Raw genomic sequence first — 18,348 nt, 5'->3', positions numbered from 1 at the left:
TTCAACGAAAAGTAGGAAACTATGCAGAAATTTTTATGTGTAGTAAACTGCACGTATAGTTATGTTATCGGATCTTGAGGGACTAAACATACATATACATAATATTACATATAATGAAATGAGTAAAAATTCATGATAATAAAATTAAAGTACCCACAAAACTAACAAATTTAACTTGCATTACATTACTACTGAATTAAAATTCTAAAAACCCAAACAAGTTGTTTAGTCAGACAGCAACATTCAAACTAGAAAACTAAAAAAAATAAAAATAAACTCAAATAGCGTAGCCCTTAATTAATTGAGCAAACCGAAGCTCCTCATCTCCATTCCAACTATTTTTAGCTTTTGGGCCTGTTGGTCCATTTTCACCTAAAAGTTCCTTCGGTAAATATTGAATCAATTTCTCAAATAGTTCCCTTAAAATAAAGTTCAATGAATTTTCTATTGCATGCAAGGCATCTTTAACTTGTTTATAATCTATTTTTGGACCCCATTTCCTCATGTAATTCAACCATGGTGGTTCAACCACCGCACCACCCAAATACTCCGCGGCCACCACCACAGCCTCGACACCTGTATCCATAATTTTGTCACTCAAAGCCGCCATGTCTAGCATACCCACAACATGTTTCCCTTTCCATCCGTACAAAACAGTTCCTGGTTTAGAGTACGACGAATGGTGATGTAACGACGAATAAACCACTATTTTACTATTCGTGTCCCATTCAAGAGCCGAAGCAGTCACCCATTCGCCCCAACCATGTTGCGCAAAGTAAACACTATTTAACTCTCCATTAATGTTACTAATCCTTAATGTCACATGTTCCCAATCACCTATATGCTCGCCCACAGTTTCGAAATGTTTAGTAAAAGACAAGACTTTTACTGTCGATGGACCGTTAAAAGGGTAGAATATCCAAACACTAATATCAGTAAATAGTCCTCCAAAAACCGGTTTAATGTGATAATAAGCACGAGCGGTTTGTAAATCGCCTTTCTTGACTCTTTCTCGACTCGCATCATCATCAGGAAGGTGTATCCAATACTGTTCATCATCCGAACCACCTTGTGGAAGGTTCAAACCATTTTTCTCAATTCAAAAGGCGTTTAACTCCCCTGTATGGTGTAGCAACGCACCGTTTTCGAAAAACCAATCAACCGATGAAGGCAGGTACTCTTCATCAGGATGGAAGTAAATCACAGGTGAGTATGCCTTAATCAGTACGTTAATTTGGGTCATATTTGGCATCGAATTCATTGCATTACCTTGAAGATTTCCTAAACATTCGTTTTCGAGTTTAAAACCACCCATGGAACCATGAACATTCAACCCATTAAGATCAACAAAATTTTGGCTCTCAAAAGCGACTTTCGTTGCAACATTCAGGCTCGATTTTTTTGTTGTGTCATCAACAAAGTTGACATGGACACAACTGACTTTATCAAGTGGTGGCTTCTTAAATTCATTAGTGATCTCGTACCCAACCGCCTTGTTGAAATGTCCCGTTCTTATTGATTAAAAACGTTCCATATTAATTGATTTCATTGCGAGGTTTTGACCTCTATATGAGACGTTTTTCAAAGACTGCATTCATTTTTAAAACAAACCATAACCTTTATTTCATAAATAAAGGTTTAAAAAGCTTTACGTAGATTATCAAATAATGATAATCTAAAATATTCTGTTTACACACGACCATTACATAATGGTTTACAATACAAATATGTTACATCGAAATCAGTTTCTTGAATGCAGTTTTTACACAGTATCATACAAACATGGACTCCAAATCTTGTCCTTATTTTAGTATGCAACAGCGGAAGCTCTTAGTATTCACCTGAGAATAAACATGCTTTAAACGTCAACAAAAATGTTGGTGAGTTATAGGTTTAACCTATATATATCAAATTGTAACAATAGACCACAAGATTTCATATTTCAATATACATCCCATACATAGAGATAAAAATCATTCATATGGTGAACACCTGGTAACCGACATTAACAAGATGCATATATAAGAATATCCTCATCATTCCGGGACACCCTTCGGATATGATATAAATTTCGAAGTACTAAAGCATCCGGTACTTTGGATGGGGTTTGTTAGGCCCAATAGATCTATCTTTAGGATTCGCGTCAATTAGGGTGTCTGTTCCCTAATTCTTAGATTACCAGACTTAATAAAAAGGGGCATATTCGATTTCGATAATTCAACCATAGAATGAAGTTTCACGTACTTGTGTCTATTTTGTAAATCATTTATAAAACCTGCATGTATTCTCATCCCAAAAATATTAGATTTTAAAAGTGGGACTATAACTCACTTTCACAGATTTTTACTTCGTCGAGAAGTAAGACTTGGCCACTGTTGATTCACGAACCTATAACAATATATACATATATATTAAAGTATGTTCAAAATATATTTACAACACTTTTAATATATTTTGATGTTTTAAGTTTATTAAGTCAGCTGTCCTCGTTAGTAACCTACAACTAGTTGTCCACAGTTAGATATACAGAAATAAATCGATAAATATTATCTTGAATCAATCCACGACCCAGTGTATACGTATCTCAGTATTGATCACAACTCAAACTATACATATTTTGGAATCAACCTCAACCCTGTATAGCTAACTCCAACATTCACATATAGAGTGTCTATGGTTGTTCCGAAATATATATAGATGTGTCGACATGATAGGTCGAAACATTGTATACGTGTCTATGGTATCTCAAGATTACATAATATACAATACAAGTTGATTAAGTTATGGTTGGAATAGATTTGTTACCAATTTTTACGTAGCTAAAATGAGAAAAATTATCCAATCTTGTTTTACCCATAACTTCTTCATTTTAAATCCGTTTTGAGTGAATCAAATTGCTATGGTTTCATATTGAACTCTATTTTATGAATCTAAACAGAAAATGTATAGGTTTATAGTCGGAAAAATAAGTTACAAGTCATTTTTGTAAAGGTAGTCATTTCAGTCGAAAGAACGACGTCTAGATGACCATTTTAGAAAACATACTTCTACTTTGAGTTTAACCATAATTTTTGGATATAGTTTCATGTTCATAAAAAAATCATTTTCTCAGAATAACAACTTTTAAATCAAATTTTATCATAGTTTTTAATTAACTAACCCAAAACAGCCCGCGATGTTACTACGACGGCGTAAATCTGGTTTTACGGTGTTTTTCGTGTTTCCAGGTTTTAAATCATTAAGTTAGCATATCATATAGATATAGAATATGTGTTTAGTTATTTTTAAAAGTCAAGTTAGAAGGATTAACTTTTGTTTGCGAACAAGTTTAGAATTATCTAAACTATGTTCTAGTTATTACGAGTTTAAACCTTCGAATAAGATAGTTTTATATATATGAATCGAATGATGTTATGAACATCATTACTACCTCAAGTTTAGTAGGTAAACCTACTGGAAGTGACAAGAAATGATCTAGCTTCAAAGGATCTTGGATGGCTTGAAAGTTCTTGAAGTAGGATCATGACACAAAAACAAGTTTAAGTAAGATTTTTACTCGAATTAAGATAGTTTATAGTTATAGAAATTGAATCAAAGTTTGAATATGAATATTACCTTGAATAAGAAAGATAACCTACTGTATATAACAAAGGTTTCTTGATCTTAGATGATTACTTGGAATGGATTAGAAGGCTTGGAAGTAAATTAGTAAACTTGAAGGGATTTTTCAAGTGTTCTTGAAGTGTTCTTCCTATGATGATTATAGCTTGATTCTTGAAGTGATTTTTGATGAAGATGATGATTAACTACTGGAAAAATACGTTCATAATAGTGTGTGTGTGTGTGTGTGTGTGTGTTGAGAGAGAATTAGAAAGAGAATTGGAAGTGAAATGGAGTGAATGATGAGTGGTAATTGGTGAGTGGTGAGTGGGGTTAAAAGGAGTCTAGTTAGTTGACTAGCTCATGGTAGAAGTTAAAATTGATTAGTCATACATGACATAATCAAGAGTGGAATCCCATGCTAGTTCCTATTGGTATATACCCATAGTAAGTACGTTTTGAAGCTGTGTATAATACGGGTAAGAATACGACTAGAATTCTTGATGAAAGAAAAGAATGGGAAAGTAACTGTAACCATTTTCGTTAAGTATGAGTGTTTTGATATATGTCTTGAAGTCTTCCAAAAGTATTTTAATACATCTAAATACACTACATGTATATACATTTTAACTGAGTCGTTAAGTCATCGTTAGTCGTTACATGTAAGTGTTGTTTTGAAACCTTTAAGTTAACGATCTCAATTAATGTTGTTAACCCATTGTTTATTATATCTAATGAGATGTTAAATTATTATATTATCATGATATTATGATATATTAATATATCTTAATATGATATATATACATTTAAATGTCGTTACAACGATAATCGTTGCATATATGTCTCGTTTCGAAATCCTTAAGTTAGTAGTCTTGTTTATATGTATATAACTCATTGTTAATATACTTATGGAGATACTTACTTATCATAATCTCATGTTAACCATATGTATATCCATATATATATCGTCATGTCATTTTTACAAGTTTTAACGTTCGTGAATCGCCGGTCAACTTGGGTGGTCAATTGTCTATATGAAACATATTTCAATTAATCAAGTCTTAACAAGTTTGATTACTTAACATGTTGGAAACATTTAATCATGTAAATATCAATCTCAATTAATATATATAAACATGGAAAAGTTCGGGTCACTACAGTACCTACCCGTTAAATAAATTTCGTCCCGAAATTTTAAGCTGTTGAAGGTGTTGACGAATCTTCTGGAAATAGATGCGGGTATTTCTTCTTCATCTGATCTTCACGCTCCCAGGTGAACTCGGGTCCTCTACGAGTATTCCATCGAACCTTAACAATTGGTATCTTGTTTTGCTTAAGTCTTTTAACCTCACGATCCATTATTTCGACGGGTTCTTCGATGAATTGGAGTTTTTCGTTGATTTGGATTTCATCTAACGGAATAGTGAGATCTTCTTTAGCAAAACATTTCTTCAAATTCGAGACGTGGAAAGTGTTATGTACAGCCGCGAGTTGTTGAGGTAACTCAAGTCGGTAAGCTACTGGTCCGACACGATCAATAATCTTGAATGGTCCAATATACCTTGGATTTAATTTCCCTCGTTTACCAAATCGAACAACGCCTTTCCAAGGTGCAACTTTAAGCATGACCATCTCTCCAATTTCAAATTCTATATCTTTTCTTTTAATGTCAGCGTAGCTCTTTTGTCGACGTTGGGCGGTTTTCAACCGTTGTTGAATTTGGATGATCTTCTCGGTAGTTTCTTGTATAATCTCTTGACCCGTAATCTGTCTATCCTCCGCTTCACTCCAACAAATCGGAGACCTGCACTTTCTACCATAAAGTGCTTCAAACGGCGCCATCTCAATGCTTGAATGGTAGCTGTTGTTGTAGGAAAATTCTGCTAACGGTAGATGTCGATCCCAACTGTTTCCGAAATCAATAACACATGCTCGTAGCATGTCTTCAAGCGTTTGTATCGTCCTTTCGCTCTGCCCATCAGTTTGTGGATGATAGGCAGTACTCATGTCTAGATGAGTTCCTAATGCTTGCTGTAATGTTTGCCAGAATCTTGAAATAAATCTGCCATCCCTATCAGAGATAATAGAGATTGGTATTCCATGTCTGGAGACGACTTCCTTCAAATACAGTCGTGCTAACTTCTCCATCTTGTCATCTTCTCTTATTGGCAGGAAGTGTGTTGATTTGGTGAGACGATCAACTATTACCCAAATAGTATCAAAACCACTTGCAGTCCTTGGCAATTTAGTGATGAAATCCATGGTAATGTTTTCCCATTTCCATTTCGGGATTTCGGGTTGTTGAAGTAGACCTGATGGTTTCTGATGCTCAGCTTTGACCTTAGAACACGTCAAACATTCTCCTACGTATTTAGCAACATCGGCTTTCATACCCGGCCACCAAAAATGTTTCTTGAGATTCTTGTACATCTTCCCCGTTCCAGGATGTATTGAGTATCTGGTTTTATGAGCTTCTCTAAGTACCATTTCTCTCATATCTCCAAATTTTGGTACCCAAATCCTTTCAGCCCTATACCGGGTTCCGTCTTCCCGAATATTAAGATGCTGCTCCGATCCTTTGGGTATTTCATCCTTTAAATTTCCTTCTTTTAAAACTCCTTGTTGCGCCTCCTTTATTTGAGTAGTAAGGTTATTATGAATCATTATATTCATAGATTTTACTCGAATGGGTTCTCTGTCCTTCCTGCTCAAGGCATCGGCTACCACATTTGCCTTCCCCGGGTGGTAACGAATCTCAAAGTCATAATCATTCAACAATTCAATCCACCTACGCTGCCTCATATTCAGTTGTTTCTGATTAAATATGTGTTGAAGACTTTTGTGGTCGGTATATATAATACTTTTGACCCCATATAAGTAGTGCCTCCAAGTCTTTAATGTTAAAACAACCGCGCCTAATTCCAAATCATGCATCGTATAATTTTGTTCGTGAATCTTCAATTGTCTAGATGCATAAGCAATCACCTTCGTTCGTTGCATTAATACACAACCGAGACCTTGCTTTGATGCGTCACAATAAATCACAAAATCATCATTCCCTTCAGGCAATGACAATATAGGTGCCGTAGTTAGCTTTTTCTTCAATAACTGAAACGCTTTCTCTTGTTCATCATTCCATTCAAATTTCTTCCCTTTATGCGTTAATGCAGTCAAGGGTTTTGCTATTCTGGAAAAGTCTTGGATGAACCTTCTGTAGTAACCAGCTATTCCTAAAAACTGGCGTATGTGTTTCGGAGTTTTCGGGGTTTCCCACTTTTCAACAGTTTCTATCTTTGCCGGATCCACCTTAATACCTTTTTTGTTCACTATGTGACCGAGGAATTGAACTTCTTCCAACCAAAATGCACACTTTGAAAATTTAGCGTACAATTCTTCCTTCCTCAATACTTCTAACACCTTTCTCAAATGTTCACCGTGTTCTTGGTCATTATTTGAGTAAATAAGTATGTCATCAATGAAAACAATGACAAACTTGTCAAGGTATGGTCCACACACTCGGTTCATAAGGTCCATGAACACAGCTGGTGCATAAGTTAAACCAAATGGCATGACCATAAACTCGTAATGACCGTAACGTGTTCTGAAAGCAGTCTTTGGAATATCATCTTCTTTCACCCGCATTTGTTGATACCCGGAACGTAAGTCAATCTTTGAATAAACAGACGAGCCTTGTAGTTGATCAAATAAGTCGTCGATTCTCGGTAGTGGGTAGCGGTTCTTGATGGTAAGTTTGTTCAACTCTCGGTAGTCGATACACAACCTGAATGTACCATCTTTCTTCTTGACAAACAAAACAGGAGCTCCCCACGGTGATGTGCTTGGTCGAATGAAATCACGCTCTAAAAGTTCTTGTAATTAGCTTTGCAGTTCTTTCATCTCGCTGGGTGCGAGTCTGTAAGGAGCACGAGCTATTGGTGCAGCTTCTGGTACAAGATCTATTTGAAATTCAACGGATCGATGTGGGGGTAATCCCGGTAATTCTTTCGGAAATACATCGGGAAATTCTTTTGCAATGGGAACATCATTGATGCTCTTTTCTTCAGTTTGTACTTTTCGACGTGTGCTAGAACAGCATAGCAACCTTTTCTTATTAGTTTTTGTGCCTTCAAATTACTAATAAGATGTAGCTTCGTGTTGCCCTTTTCTCCGTACACCATTAAGGGTTTTCCTTTTTCTCGTATAATGCGAATTGCATTTTTGTAACAAACGATCTCTGCTTTCACTTCTTTCAACCAGTCCATACCGATTATCACATCAAAACTCCCTAACTCTACTGGTATCAAATCAATCTTAAATGTTTCGCTAACCAGTTTAATTTCTCGATTCCGACATATATTATCTGCTGAAATTAATTTACCATTTGCTAATTCGAGTAAAAATTTACTATCCAAAGGCGTCAATGGACAACTTAATTTAGCACAAAAATCTCTACTCATATAGCTTCTATCCGCACCCAAATCAAATAAAACGTAAGCAGATTTATTGTCAATAAGAAACGTACCCGTAACAAGCTCCGGGTCTTCCTGTGCCTCTGCCGCATTAATATTGAAAACTCTTCCGCGGCCTTGTCCATTCGTGTTCTCCTGGTTTGGGCAATTTCTAATAATGTGGCCCGGTTTTCCACATTTATAACAAACTACATTGGCATAACTTGCTCCGACACTACTTGCTCCGCCATTACTCGTTCCGACACCATTTGTTCCTTTCGTTCTATTAACCCCTGGTCCGTAGACCTCACACTTCACCGCGCTATGACCATTTCTTTTACACTTGTTGCAAAATTTGGTGCAGAACCCCGAGTGATACTTTTCACACCTTTGGCATATCTGCTTCTGATTGTTGGTGTTGTTGCGGTTATTATTGTTGTTGGGATAATTGTTGTAGTTGCTGTTGTTGTTGTTGTTGTTGTTGTTGTTGTTGGGCCGTTTGTTATAGTTGCGATTGATGTTGCGATTGTTGGGATAATTGTTGCGATTATTGTTGTAATTGCTGTTGTTGTTGTATTGGTGATTCTTATCACCGTTTTCCTCCCACTTTCTTTTGACTTGCTTCACATTGGCCTCTTCAGCAGTCTGTTCTTTAATTCTTTCTTCAATCTGGTTCACTAGTTTGTGAGCCATTCTACATGCCTGTTGTATGGAGGCGGGCTCGTGTGAACTTATATCTTCTTGGATTCTTTTCGGTAATCCTTTCACAAACGCGTCGATCTTCTCTTCCTCATCTTCGAATGCTCCCGGACACAATAGGCACAATTCTGTGAATCGTGTTTCGTACGTGGTAATATCAAATCCTTGGGTTCGTAACCCTCTAAGTTCTGTCTTGAGCTTATTGACCTCGGTTCTGGGACGGTACTTCTCGTTCATCAAGTGCTTGAATACTGACCACGGTAGTGCGTACGCATCGTCTTGTCCCACTTGCTCTAGATAGGTATTCCACCATGTTAACGCAGAACCTGTGAAGGTATGCGTAGCGTACTTCACTTTGTCCTCTTCAGTACACTTACTTATGGCAAACACCGATTCGACCTTCTCGGTCCACCGTTTCAATCAGATCGGTCCTTCGGTTCCATCGAATTCCAAAGGTTTGCAGGCAGTGAATTCTTTGTAGGTGCATCCTACACGATTTCCTGTACTGCTAGATCCAAGGTTATTGTTGGTATGTAGCGCAGCCTGTACTGCGGCTATGTTTGAAGCTAGAAAAGTACGGAATTCCTCTTCATTCATATTCACGGTGTGTCGAGTAGTCGGTGCCATTTCCTTCAAAATAGTCAAATGGAACAAGTTAATCATACAGAATATTAAGAGTAGTTAATAGTATTTCGTAGCATAATATGAACTCATTTATAAAAGCTTTTTCTTCATATTAGCGTTTTATAAGTTTAAATTCGGGTAGTACCTACCCGTTAAGTTCATACTTAGTAGCTAATATACAATTCAACTACTACAATTCTATATGAAAAACTGATTATAATAATATTTCGCGTTCAAACTTTTATACAATATTTTACAAACTTACAATACCGCTTGTTTTACATAAAGCATGAAATATAGCACATAATAACTTTGATACAAGATAGTTGTGAAGATAATTCTAGCTAGTACACAAGTCGTTCAGCAAAGGCAATAAAGACACGTAATTCATACGTCCAGAAACAAGTCATGCATTCTGGTTTTACTAGGACTACTTCCCATCCTTGGTCTTGTGGAACATAACCGTTATGGTCGTTGATAAGACAGCGTGTTGTAACGTCGTCAAAGGGACGAGGGTTACGTAATGTCCAACAGTCTCGTAACAATCTAAAAACCTCATTTCTTACCCCAATTACCGACTCCGTCACTTGTGGGAACGTTTTGTTTAATAGTTGTAGGCCGATGTTCTTGTTCTCACTTTGGTGAAGCGAACATTACTAATCCATAAGCATAACATGCTTCTTTATGTTGCATGTTAGCCGCTTTTTCTAAATCACGAAGTCCAATATTCGGATATATTGAGTCAAAATAATTTCTTAACCCATTGCGTAAAATAGCATTTGGGTTCCCCGCAATATATGCGTCAAAGTAAACACATCGTAACTTATGGATTTCCCAATGTGATATCCCCCATCTTTCGGACGAAAGCCTTTTATAAACCAAGGCATTCTTGGAACGTTCTTCGAATGTCTTACAAACTGATCTCGCCTTAAATAGTTGTGCCGAAGAATTCTGACCGACTCTAGACAAGATTTCATCAATCATGTCTCCGGGTAGGTCTCTTAAAATATTGGGTTGTCTATCCATTTTGTGTTTTTATACTGTAAAATAGACAAGAGTTAGATTCACAAAAAAAATACTTATTAATACAAGCAATTTTTACATATATCATAAAGCATAAGCACACTATATTACATATATTACACCACACGAATACAACTATCTTATTCCGACTCGCTTGTTTCTTCTTCTTCGGTTTTGGTTCGTTTTGCCAAGTTTCTAGGGATATATGATGTTCCCCTAATACGAGCCGTCGTTATCCACATTGGTTTAGAAAAACCTGGTGGTTTAGAGGTTCCCGGGTCATTATTACAACTTGAGGACTTCGGGGGTTGACGATACATATAAAGTTCATCGGGGTTGGAATTAGATTTCTCTATTTTTATGCCCTTTCTCTTATTATTTTCTTTTGCCTTTTTAAATTCAGTTGGGGTAATTTCTATAACATCATCGGAATTCTCGTCGGAATCCGATTCATCGGAGAATTGGTAATCCTCCCAATATTTTGCTTCCTTGGCGGAAACACCATTGACCATAATTAACCTTGGTCGGTTGGTTGAGAATTTTCTTTTACTTAACCGTTTTATTATTTCCCCCACCGGTTCTATTTCTTCATCCGGTTCCGATTCTTCTTCCGGTTCCGATTCTTCTTTCGGTTCCGACTCTTCTTCCGGTTCCTCTTCGGGAACTTGTGAATCAGTCCACGAATCATTCCAATTTATATTTGACTCTTCATTATTATTAGGTGAGTCAATGGGACTTGTTCTAGAGGTAGACATCTATCACATAATATCAAACGCGTTAAGAGATTAATATATCACATAATATTCACATGTTAAAAATATATAGTTTCCAACAAAATTTGTTAAGCAATCATTTTTCAAGTAAACACGGTCGAAGTCCAGACTCACTAATGCATCCTAACAAACTCGATAAGACACACTAATGCAAAATTCTGGTTCTCTAAGACCAACGCTCGGATACCAACTGAAATATACAGTGGGGACAACCACTGTCCCACCCAGTGCCTTCCCAGCTAACCGCCTGGTGACCACTGAGTGTACCTCAGATACTGATTTTAGGGCCTGCCTCTCGGCTACTGCCAACCCTCGTAAGGGATCGCAAGGAGTAAGAGTCAATGCTTCGTCACAGGTAACACTGTGAGAACCTCCTTTACGACTAACCCGCCACACATGGACGGCGTTATACCAGCTCTGATACAAACTGAAATGTCCCGTTCTTATTGATTAAAAACATTCCATATTAATTGATTTCGTTGCGAGGTTTTGACCTCTATATGAGACGTTTTTCAAAGACTGCATTCATTTTTAAAACAAACCATAACCTTTATTTCATAAATAAAGGTTTAAAAAGCTTTACGTAGATTATCAAATAATGATAATCTAAAATATCCTGTTTACACACGACCATTACATAATGGTTTACAATACAAATATGTTACATCGAAATCAGTTTCTTGAATGCAGTTTTTACACAGTATCATACAAACATGGACTCCAAATCTTGTCCTTATTTTAGTATGCAACAGCGGAAGCTCTTAGTATTCACCTGAGAATAAACATGCTTTAAACATCAACAAAAATGTTGGTGAGTTATAGGTTTAACCTATATATATCAAATTGTAACAATAGACCACAAGATTTCATATTTCAATATACATCCCATACATAGAGATAAAAATCATTCATATGGTGAACACCTGGTAACCGACATTAATAAGATGCATATATAAGAATATCCCCATCATTCCGGGACACCCTTCAGATATGATATAAATTTCGAAGTACTAAAGCATCCAGTACTTTGGATAGGGTTTGTTAGGCCCAATAGATCTATCTTTAGGATTCGTGTCAATTAGGGTGTCTGTTCCCTAATTCTTAGATTACCAGACTTAATAAAAAGGGGCATATTCGATTTCGATAATTCAACCATAGAATGTAGTTTCACGTACTTGTGTCTATTTTGTAAATCATTTATAAAACCTGCATGTATTCTCATCCCAAAAATATTAGATTTTAAAAGTGGGACTATAACTCACTTTCACAGATTTTTACTTAAGTAAGACTTGGCCACTGTTGATTCACGAACCTATAACAATATATACATATATATTAAAGTATGTTCAAAATATATTTACAACACTTTTAATATATTTTGATGTTTTAAGTTTATTAAGTCAGCTGTCCTCGTTAGTAACCTACAACTAGTTGTCCACAGTTAGATGTACAGAAATAAATCGATAAATATTATCTTGAATCAATCCACGACCCAGTGTATACGTATCTCAGTATTGATCACAACTCAAACTATATATATTTTGGAATCAACCTCAACCCTGTATAGCTAACTCCAACATTCACATATAGAGTGTCTATGGTTGTTCCGAAATATATATAGATGTGTCGACATGATAGGTCGAAACATTGTATACGTGTCTATGGTATCTCAAGATTACATAATATACAATACAAGTTGATTAAGTTATGGTTGGAATAGATTTGTTACCAATTTTCACGTAGCTAAAATGAGAAAAATTATCCAATCTTGTTTTACCCATAACTTCTTCATTTTAAATCCGTTTTGAGTGAATCAAATTGCTATGGTTTCATATTGAACTCTATTTTATGAATCTAAATAGAAAAAGTATAGGTTTATAGTCGGAAAAATAAGTTACAAGTCGTTTTTGTAAAGGTAGTCATTTCAGTCGAAAGAACGACGTCTAGATGACCATTTTAGAAAACATACTTCCACTTTGAGTTTAACCATAATTTTTGGATATAGTTTCATGTTCATAATAAAAATCATTTTCTCAGAATAACAACTTTTAAATCAAAGTTTATCATAGTTTTTAATTAACTAACCCAAAACAGCCCGCGGTGTTACTACGACGGCGTAAATCCGGTTTTACGGTGTTTTTCGTGTTTCCATGTTTTAAATCATTAAGTTAGCATATCATATAGATATAGAACATGTGTTTAGTTATTTTTAAAAGTCAAGTTAGAAGGATTAACTTTTGTTTGCGAACAAGTTTAGAATTAACTAAACTATGTTCTAGTGATTACGAGTTTAAACCTTCGAATAAGATAGTTTTATATATATGAATCGAATGATGTTATGAACATCATTACTACCTCAAGTTTAGTAGGTAAACCTACTGGAAGTGACAAGAAATGATCTAGCTTCAAAGGATCTTGGATGGCTTGAAAGTTCTTGAAGTAGGATCATGACACAAAAACAAGTTCAAGTAAGATTTTTACTCGAATTAAGATAGTTTATAGTTATAGAAATTGAATCAAAGTTTGAATATGAATATTACCTTGAATAAGAAAGATAACCTACTGTATATAACAAAGGTTTCTTGATCTTAGATGATTACTTGGAATGGATTAGAAGGCTTGGAAGTAAATTAGTAAACTTGAAGGGATTTTTGAAGTGTTCTTGAAGTGTTCTTCCTATGATGATTATAGCTTGATTCTTGAAGTGATTTTTGATGAAGATGATGATTAACTACTGGAAAAATACGTTCATAATAGTGTGTGTGTGTGTTGAGAGAGAATTAGAAAGAGAATTGGAAGTGAAATGGAGTGAATGATGAGTGGTAATTGGTGAGTGGTGAGTGGGGTTAAAAGGAGTTCTAGTTAGTTGACTAGCTCATGGTAGAAGTTAAAATTGATTAGTCATACATGACATAATCAATAGTAGAATCCCATGCTAGTTCCTATTGGTATATACCCATAGTAAGTACGTTTTGAAGCTGTGTATAATACGGGTAAGAATACGACTAGAATTCTTGATGAAAGAAAAGAATGGGAAAGTAACTGTAACCATTTTCGTTAAGTATGAGTGTTTTGATATATGTCTTGAAGTCTTCCAAAAGTATTTTAATACATCTAAATACACTACATGTATATACATTTTAACTGAGTCGTTAAGTCATCGTTAGTCGTTACATGTAAGTGTTGTTTTGAAACCTTTAAGTTAACGATCTCAATTAATGTTATTAACCCATTGTTTATTATATCTAATGAGATGTTAAATTATTATATTATCATGATATTATGATATATTAATATATCTTAATATGATATATATACATTTAAATGTCGTTACAACGATAATCGTTACATATATGTCTCGTTTCGAAATCCTTAAGTTAGTAGTCTTGTTTATATGTATATAACTCATTGTTAATATACTTATGGAGATACTTACTTATCATAATCTCATGTTAACCATATGTATATCCATATATATATCGTCATGTCGTTTTTACAAGTTTTAATGTTCGTGAATCGCCGGTCAACTTGGGTGGTCAATTGTCTATATGAAACATATTTCAATTAATCTAGTCTTAACAAGTTTGATTGCTTAACATGTTGGAAACATTTAATCATGTAAATATCAATCTCAATTAATATATATAAACATGGAAAAGTTCGGGTCACTACACTTGTAGCCATGTGGCGCGACTGGGAGCCAGACATGACCTTCGCCGTCTTTCGTCAGATTTAAAAAGTGACTAGTCCATTTAAGAACATAATCAATGGGCAATTTGAGAATGGGTTTTAAAGGGTTGTTTGAAACATCTTTTGCAACAAGAATATGACCAAAAAGTGGGATGTTGTTTGGTTGTGCATAAGATCCTAAACTTGAATAACCATGTGGGATTGCAACAGGATCATAAAATGTTGTCCCGAGATTATCGGGTCCACCTTCATGTGTTGACCATATTTTCTTGAATGATGTGGCATGAGTCACTAGTAAACCTTCCAAATCTGTTGTTCCGCTTGCAAATTGTCCACCTACAAATATACAAATAAATATGATTATGATATGATCAATTTTTATATGAAACAGGAAACAGAATACTCAAAACATTATACTCCGTACTAATTAATCTTAATATCATTTGCTTAATTAGAAAATCATATGCTAGACTTGACAATACATATACTCCGTATAAGCTTCTTTAAGCTTGACATGTGTTCTTAAAAAATAATGAAAAAAAATTTCTAATACTTAAAACTCGATCATTTGACAAATAAAATTATACTGTACTCCATAGTGCGTATAAATCAATTAAGTTATTTAAACGTCTAATACTTAGTCACTCATTAAAAAAAAAGAAATGAATTAAATCCCATACATAGCCAACATAAATAAATATAATATAATATATAATAAATAATTAAATAATACTAATAATAAAATAATAAATAATAAATAATTATAACTATAACTACAATAATTATATAGAGCTTTCAAATGATAATCTTCTTATAATCATCCATTTGTATACAATTTTTTAGCAATCTCCATATTTCCTACTTTTCACGTGTCTATACTCGTTGTCTTAAATTTTATTTTTTCTGATTAACTATTCCTCATTCTCATTTTCATTATCAATTTATCAATTATCATTATCAATATACATAATTACATACAGAGTATTACATTACATAATACATAATTAGATGTAATATACATATAAGGACACAATCGATTCGTAAACTACCACCTAACAATCCTAGATTTCAACACGTCAGCACTGATTTACTTATAAAAATGTGTGGTATAGCTAAATGTAATAATAATACTAATAAAAACTCAATAGCTATGACAACTTTATATTTTATGGGTACATCTTAGAAGGTTATGTACAAATGAAATCACCTTTAAACATGACATTGTGTTAAAAAGCTTTGAGCAACAAATAGATTTGACGCGAAAATTAAACTTAGTGAAAGAGAGATACCTTGAGCCGAAGTCAGAAAAGAAGAGGGAAGTTGAATCATGGTATGAATGTTATTATGTGAATTAACAATTGTTGATCCATAACTGAAGTAGCTCATCAAAAGAAACAAGATCAAAGTGATGATTAGTGAAGAATGCATTTTTAATTACTCTTACAATTAACAAACAGATATTGAGTGATTTACCAATACTCTGAATGAGTGAGTGATAAAAATTCCATTGATTTATACATAGAAAAATCATTTTTTATGGAAATGATTTTCTATTTTGGTCTTTTGTATTGTATACAAATTTTATTTATTTACTCTACCGTTTTTATTCGCTCCCAAATAATGTTACTACAAGTTAGGAGGTAATACTGTTATAAATATATGTAATTTTTTCAGACCAACTCAGTTAATAAACATATATTATTATTATTATTATTATTATTATTATTATTAATATTATTATTATTATTATTATTATTATTATTATTATTATTATTATTATTATTATTATTATTATTATTATTATTATCATCATCATCATCATCATCATCATCATCATCATTATTATTATTATTATTACTATTATTATTATTTATTTATTATTATTATTTTTATTATTATTATTTACAGTATCATTTAATATGTTAGATTAGAAATTTGCATCTTTTTAAGTATATGTAATTGATAAAAAAAATATTAAGTTATACTTAATGTTTTTTTCAACATTTTCTAATAAAATCCAACGTTTTAGCACAATTATGTAACGTCATTTTGTTTGTTAAAAAGAAAAACAATATTATATAAACAAATGTAAATAAACATTAAGTAATGTAAAAATGACATATAGTACTTGGTGTGCATATCGTATCTTAGATTCTTATATTTGTGTATTTAATTTCAATCTTATCTTTTGTGATTTGCTTATAACAACGATATCAAGGAGAGTAATTGTTTGTTATCGTTTGACTGTTATATAATCTTTCATTGATATAACATTTTGGAATTAAAAGATTAAAAAAAAATAGTTATTGACTTTTGTTGACCCTTTTCTACCATAGACATGATACATTGATACATAGATCATGATATGTAACATGAATATTTTTAAGAATTAATCTATCTGTTATTTTAATGTTAGAAATAAAAGAGTATGAATATGGAAATATATTTAGCACTGCAATCATAATCCCCTCAGCTTGATTCAAGTGAGGCAATATTGGGAGTAAAGTTGGGTGATAAGGGTTTTTCGCTGTGACAAATTTTTTTTCCCGAGTTATTCCTTCCAATTAGCATAGGGTTGATTATACATGTAAATGTTATTCGAGTCTGTAATCATTTATGTAGGTATATCTCGGGCCTCAGGCCTTCTCGTGTACTCTTTTTTACATTCAATAAAAGTTTGTTGATCTTTCAAATAAAATATATATATTTACGGTATAAATATGATTATAGATTTATGTATGTTTATTAGTACGTTACATGAATCTTTTACATGAAATTATGCAAATGCATTTTATAGCTTGTATTTCAAAAAAAAAAAAAAAAAAAAAAAAGAATGTCAACAAGTTATTTGTTTCTTCATAAAAAAAATTAACTTATTGTATTTGGCTTATTCACAACTTATTTTTAGTTGTAAAACCTTTATTATGTTTCGACCTCAAATAAGGTTTTTAGTTGTAATGACTAAAGAAACTCGACGCGTTATGGCGGTGGTAAAAAAAATAATTAATAAAAAGCAGAAAGCAAAAAAAATATTTAAAAAAAAATTAATGGATGATAATGTTAGCATAACGTCAACATAACGTCAGCTAATCGAATTTAGCAAGACGTTTAGTTAATAATATAAAAAAAATAAAAAAATAAGGTGGCTTTTCAAATCGATTTTAGATGCATGTTATATATTAACTACTATTATTTTACTATTTCATTGAACAATAATTTGTATATAATTTATGATAACTAATTTGGTACATACAAAAAATATATTATCCCGTCATAACGTGCGATCTTCCTATCTCGTTCACTTTAAAGTATAGAAAATGTCTTTACAATTTTATTGTTCATGTATAACATATGAAATTTTCCATCTCTCTAATTTACGTAATGGCATTTTCATTCTGATTCGCTCAGGATGCTATTTTTACTGTTTAAACCGAATGATTAAGCAAACGATTTAACCCGACTCGAATCCATCTCTCTAATTTACGTAATGG

The 18,348-nt window shown here is 33.4% G+C and overlaps 1 protein-coding gene across 1 annotated transcript; it reads right to left on the bottom strand.

The window, feature by feature from the left end:
• Window positions 1–277: 277 nt before the first annotated feature.
• Window positions 278–15,373, bottom strand: LOC139854297 (hypothetical protein At1g04090-like). Its single transcript, XM_071843609.1, has 4 exons — window positions 15,346–15,373; window positions 14,874–15,193; window positions 1,141–1,492; window positions 278–1,068 (listed from the first exon to the last, which is right to left on the bottom strand). Exons 1-4 carry the CDS (start codon window positions 15,371–15,373, stop codon window positions 278–280), a joined length of 1,491 nt encoding a protein of 496 aa, XP_071699710.1.
• Between the last annotated feature and the right edge of the window lie 2,975 nt (window positions 15,374–18,348).

Source organism: Rutidosis leptorrhynchoides, chromosome 6 (assembly GCF_046630445.1).
Source record: "Rutidosis leptorrhynchoides isolate AG116_Rl617_1_P2 chromosome 6, CSIRO_AGI_Rlap_v1, whole genome shotgun sequence".
Classification (NCBI taxonomy): domain Eukaryota; kingdom Viridiplantae; phylum Streptophyta; class Magnoliopsida; order Asterales; family Asteraceae; genus Rutidosis; species Rutidosis leptorrhynchoides.
Note: the sequence above shows the minus strand (reverse complement) of the source record. Positions and strands in the feature narration are given on the sequence as shown.

Excerpts from the sequence above, each read along its gene's own strand:
- LOC139854297 (XM_071843609.1), bottom strand. The coding sequence starts at position 15,373 with ATGTCAAGCTTAAAGAAGCTTATACGGA. Across the intron at positions 15,194-15,345 it reads CTTAAAGAAGCTTATACGGA|GTGGACAATTTGCAAGCGGA; the intron begins GTATATGTATTG and ends GTATATTTGTAG. Across the intron at positions 1,069-1,140 it reads TGATTGGTTTTTCGAAAACG|GTGGTTCGGATGATGAACAG; the intron begins GTGCGTTGCTAC and ends ACCTTCCACAAG.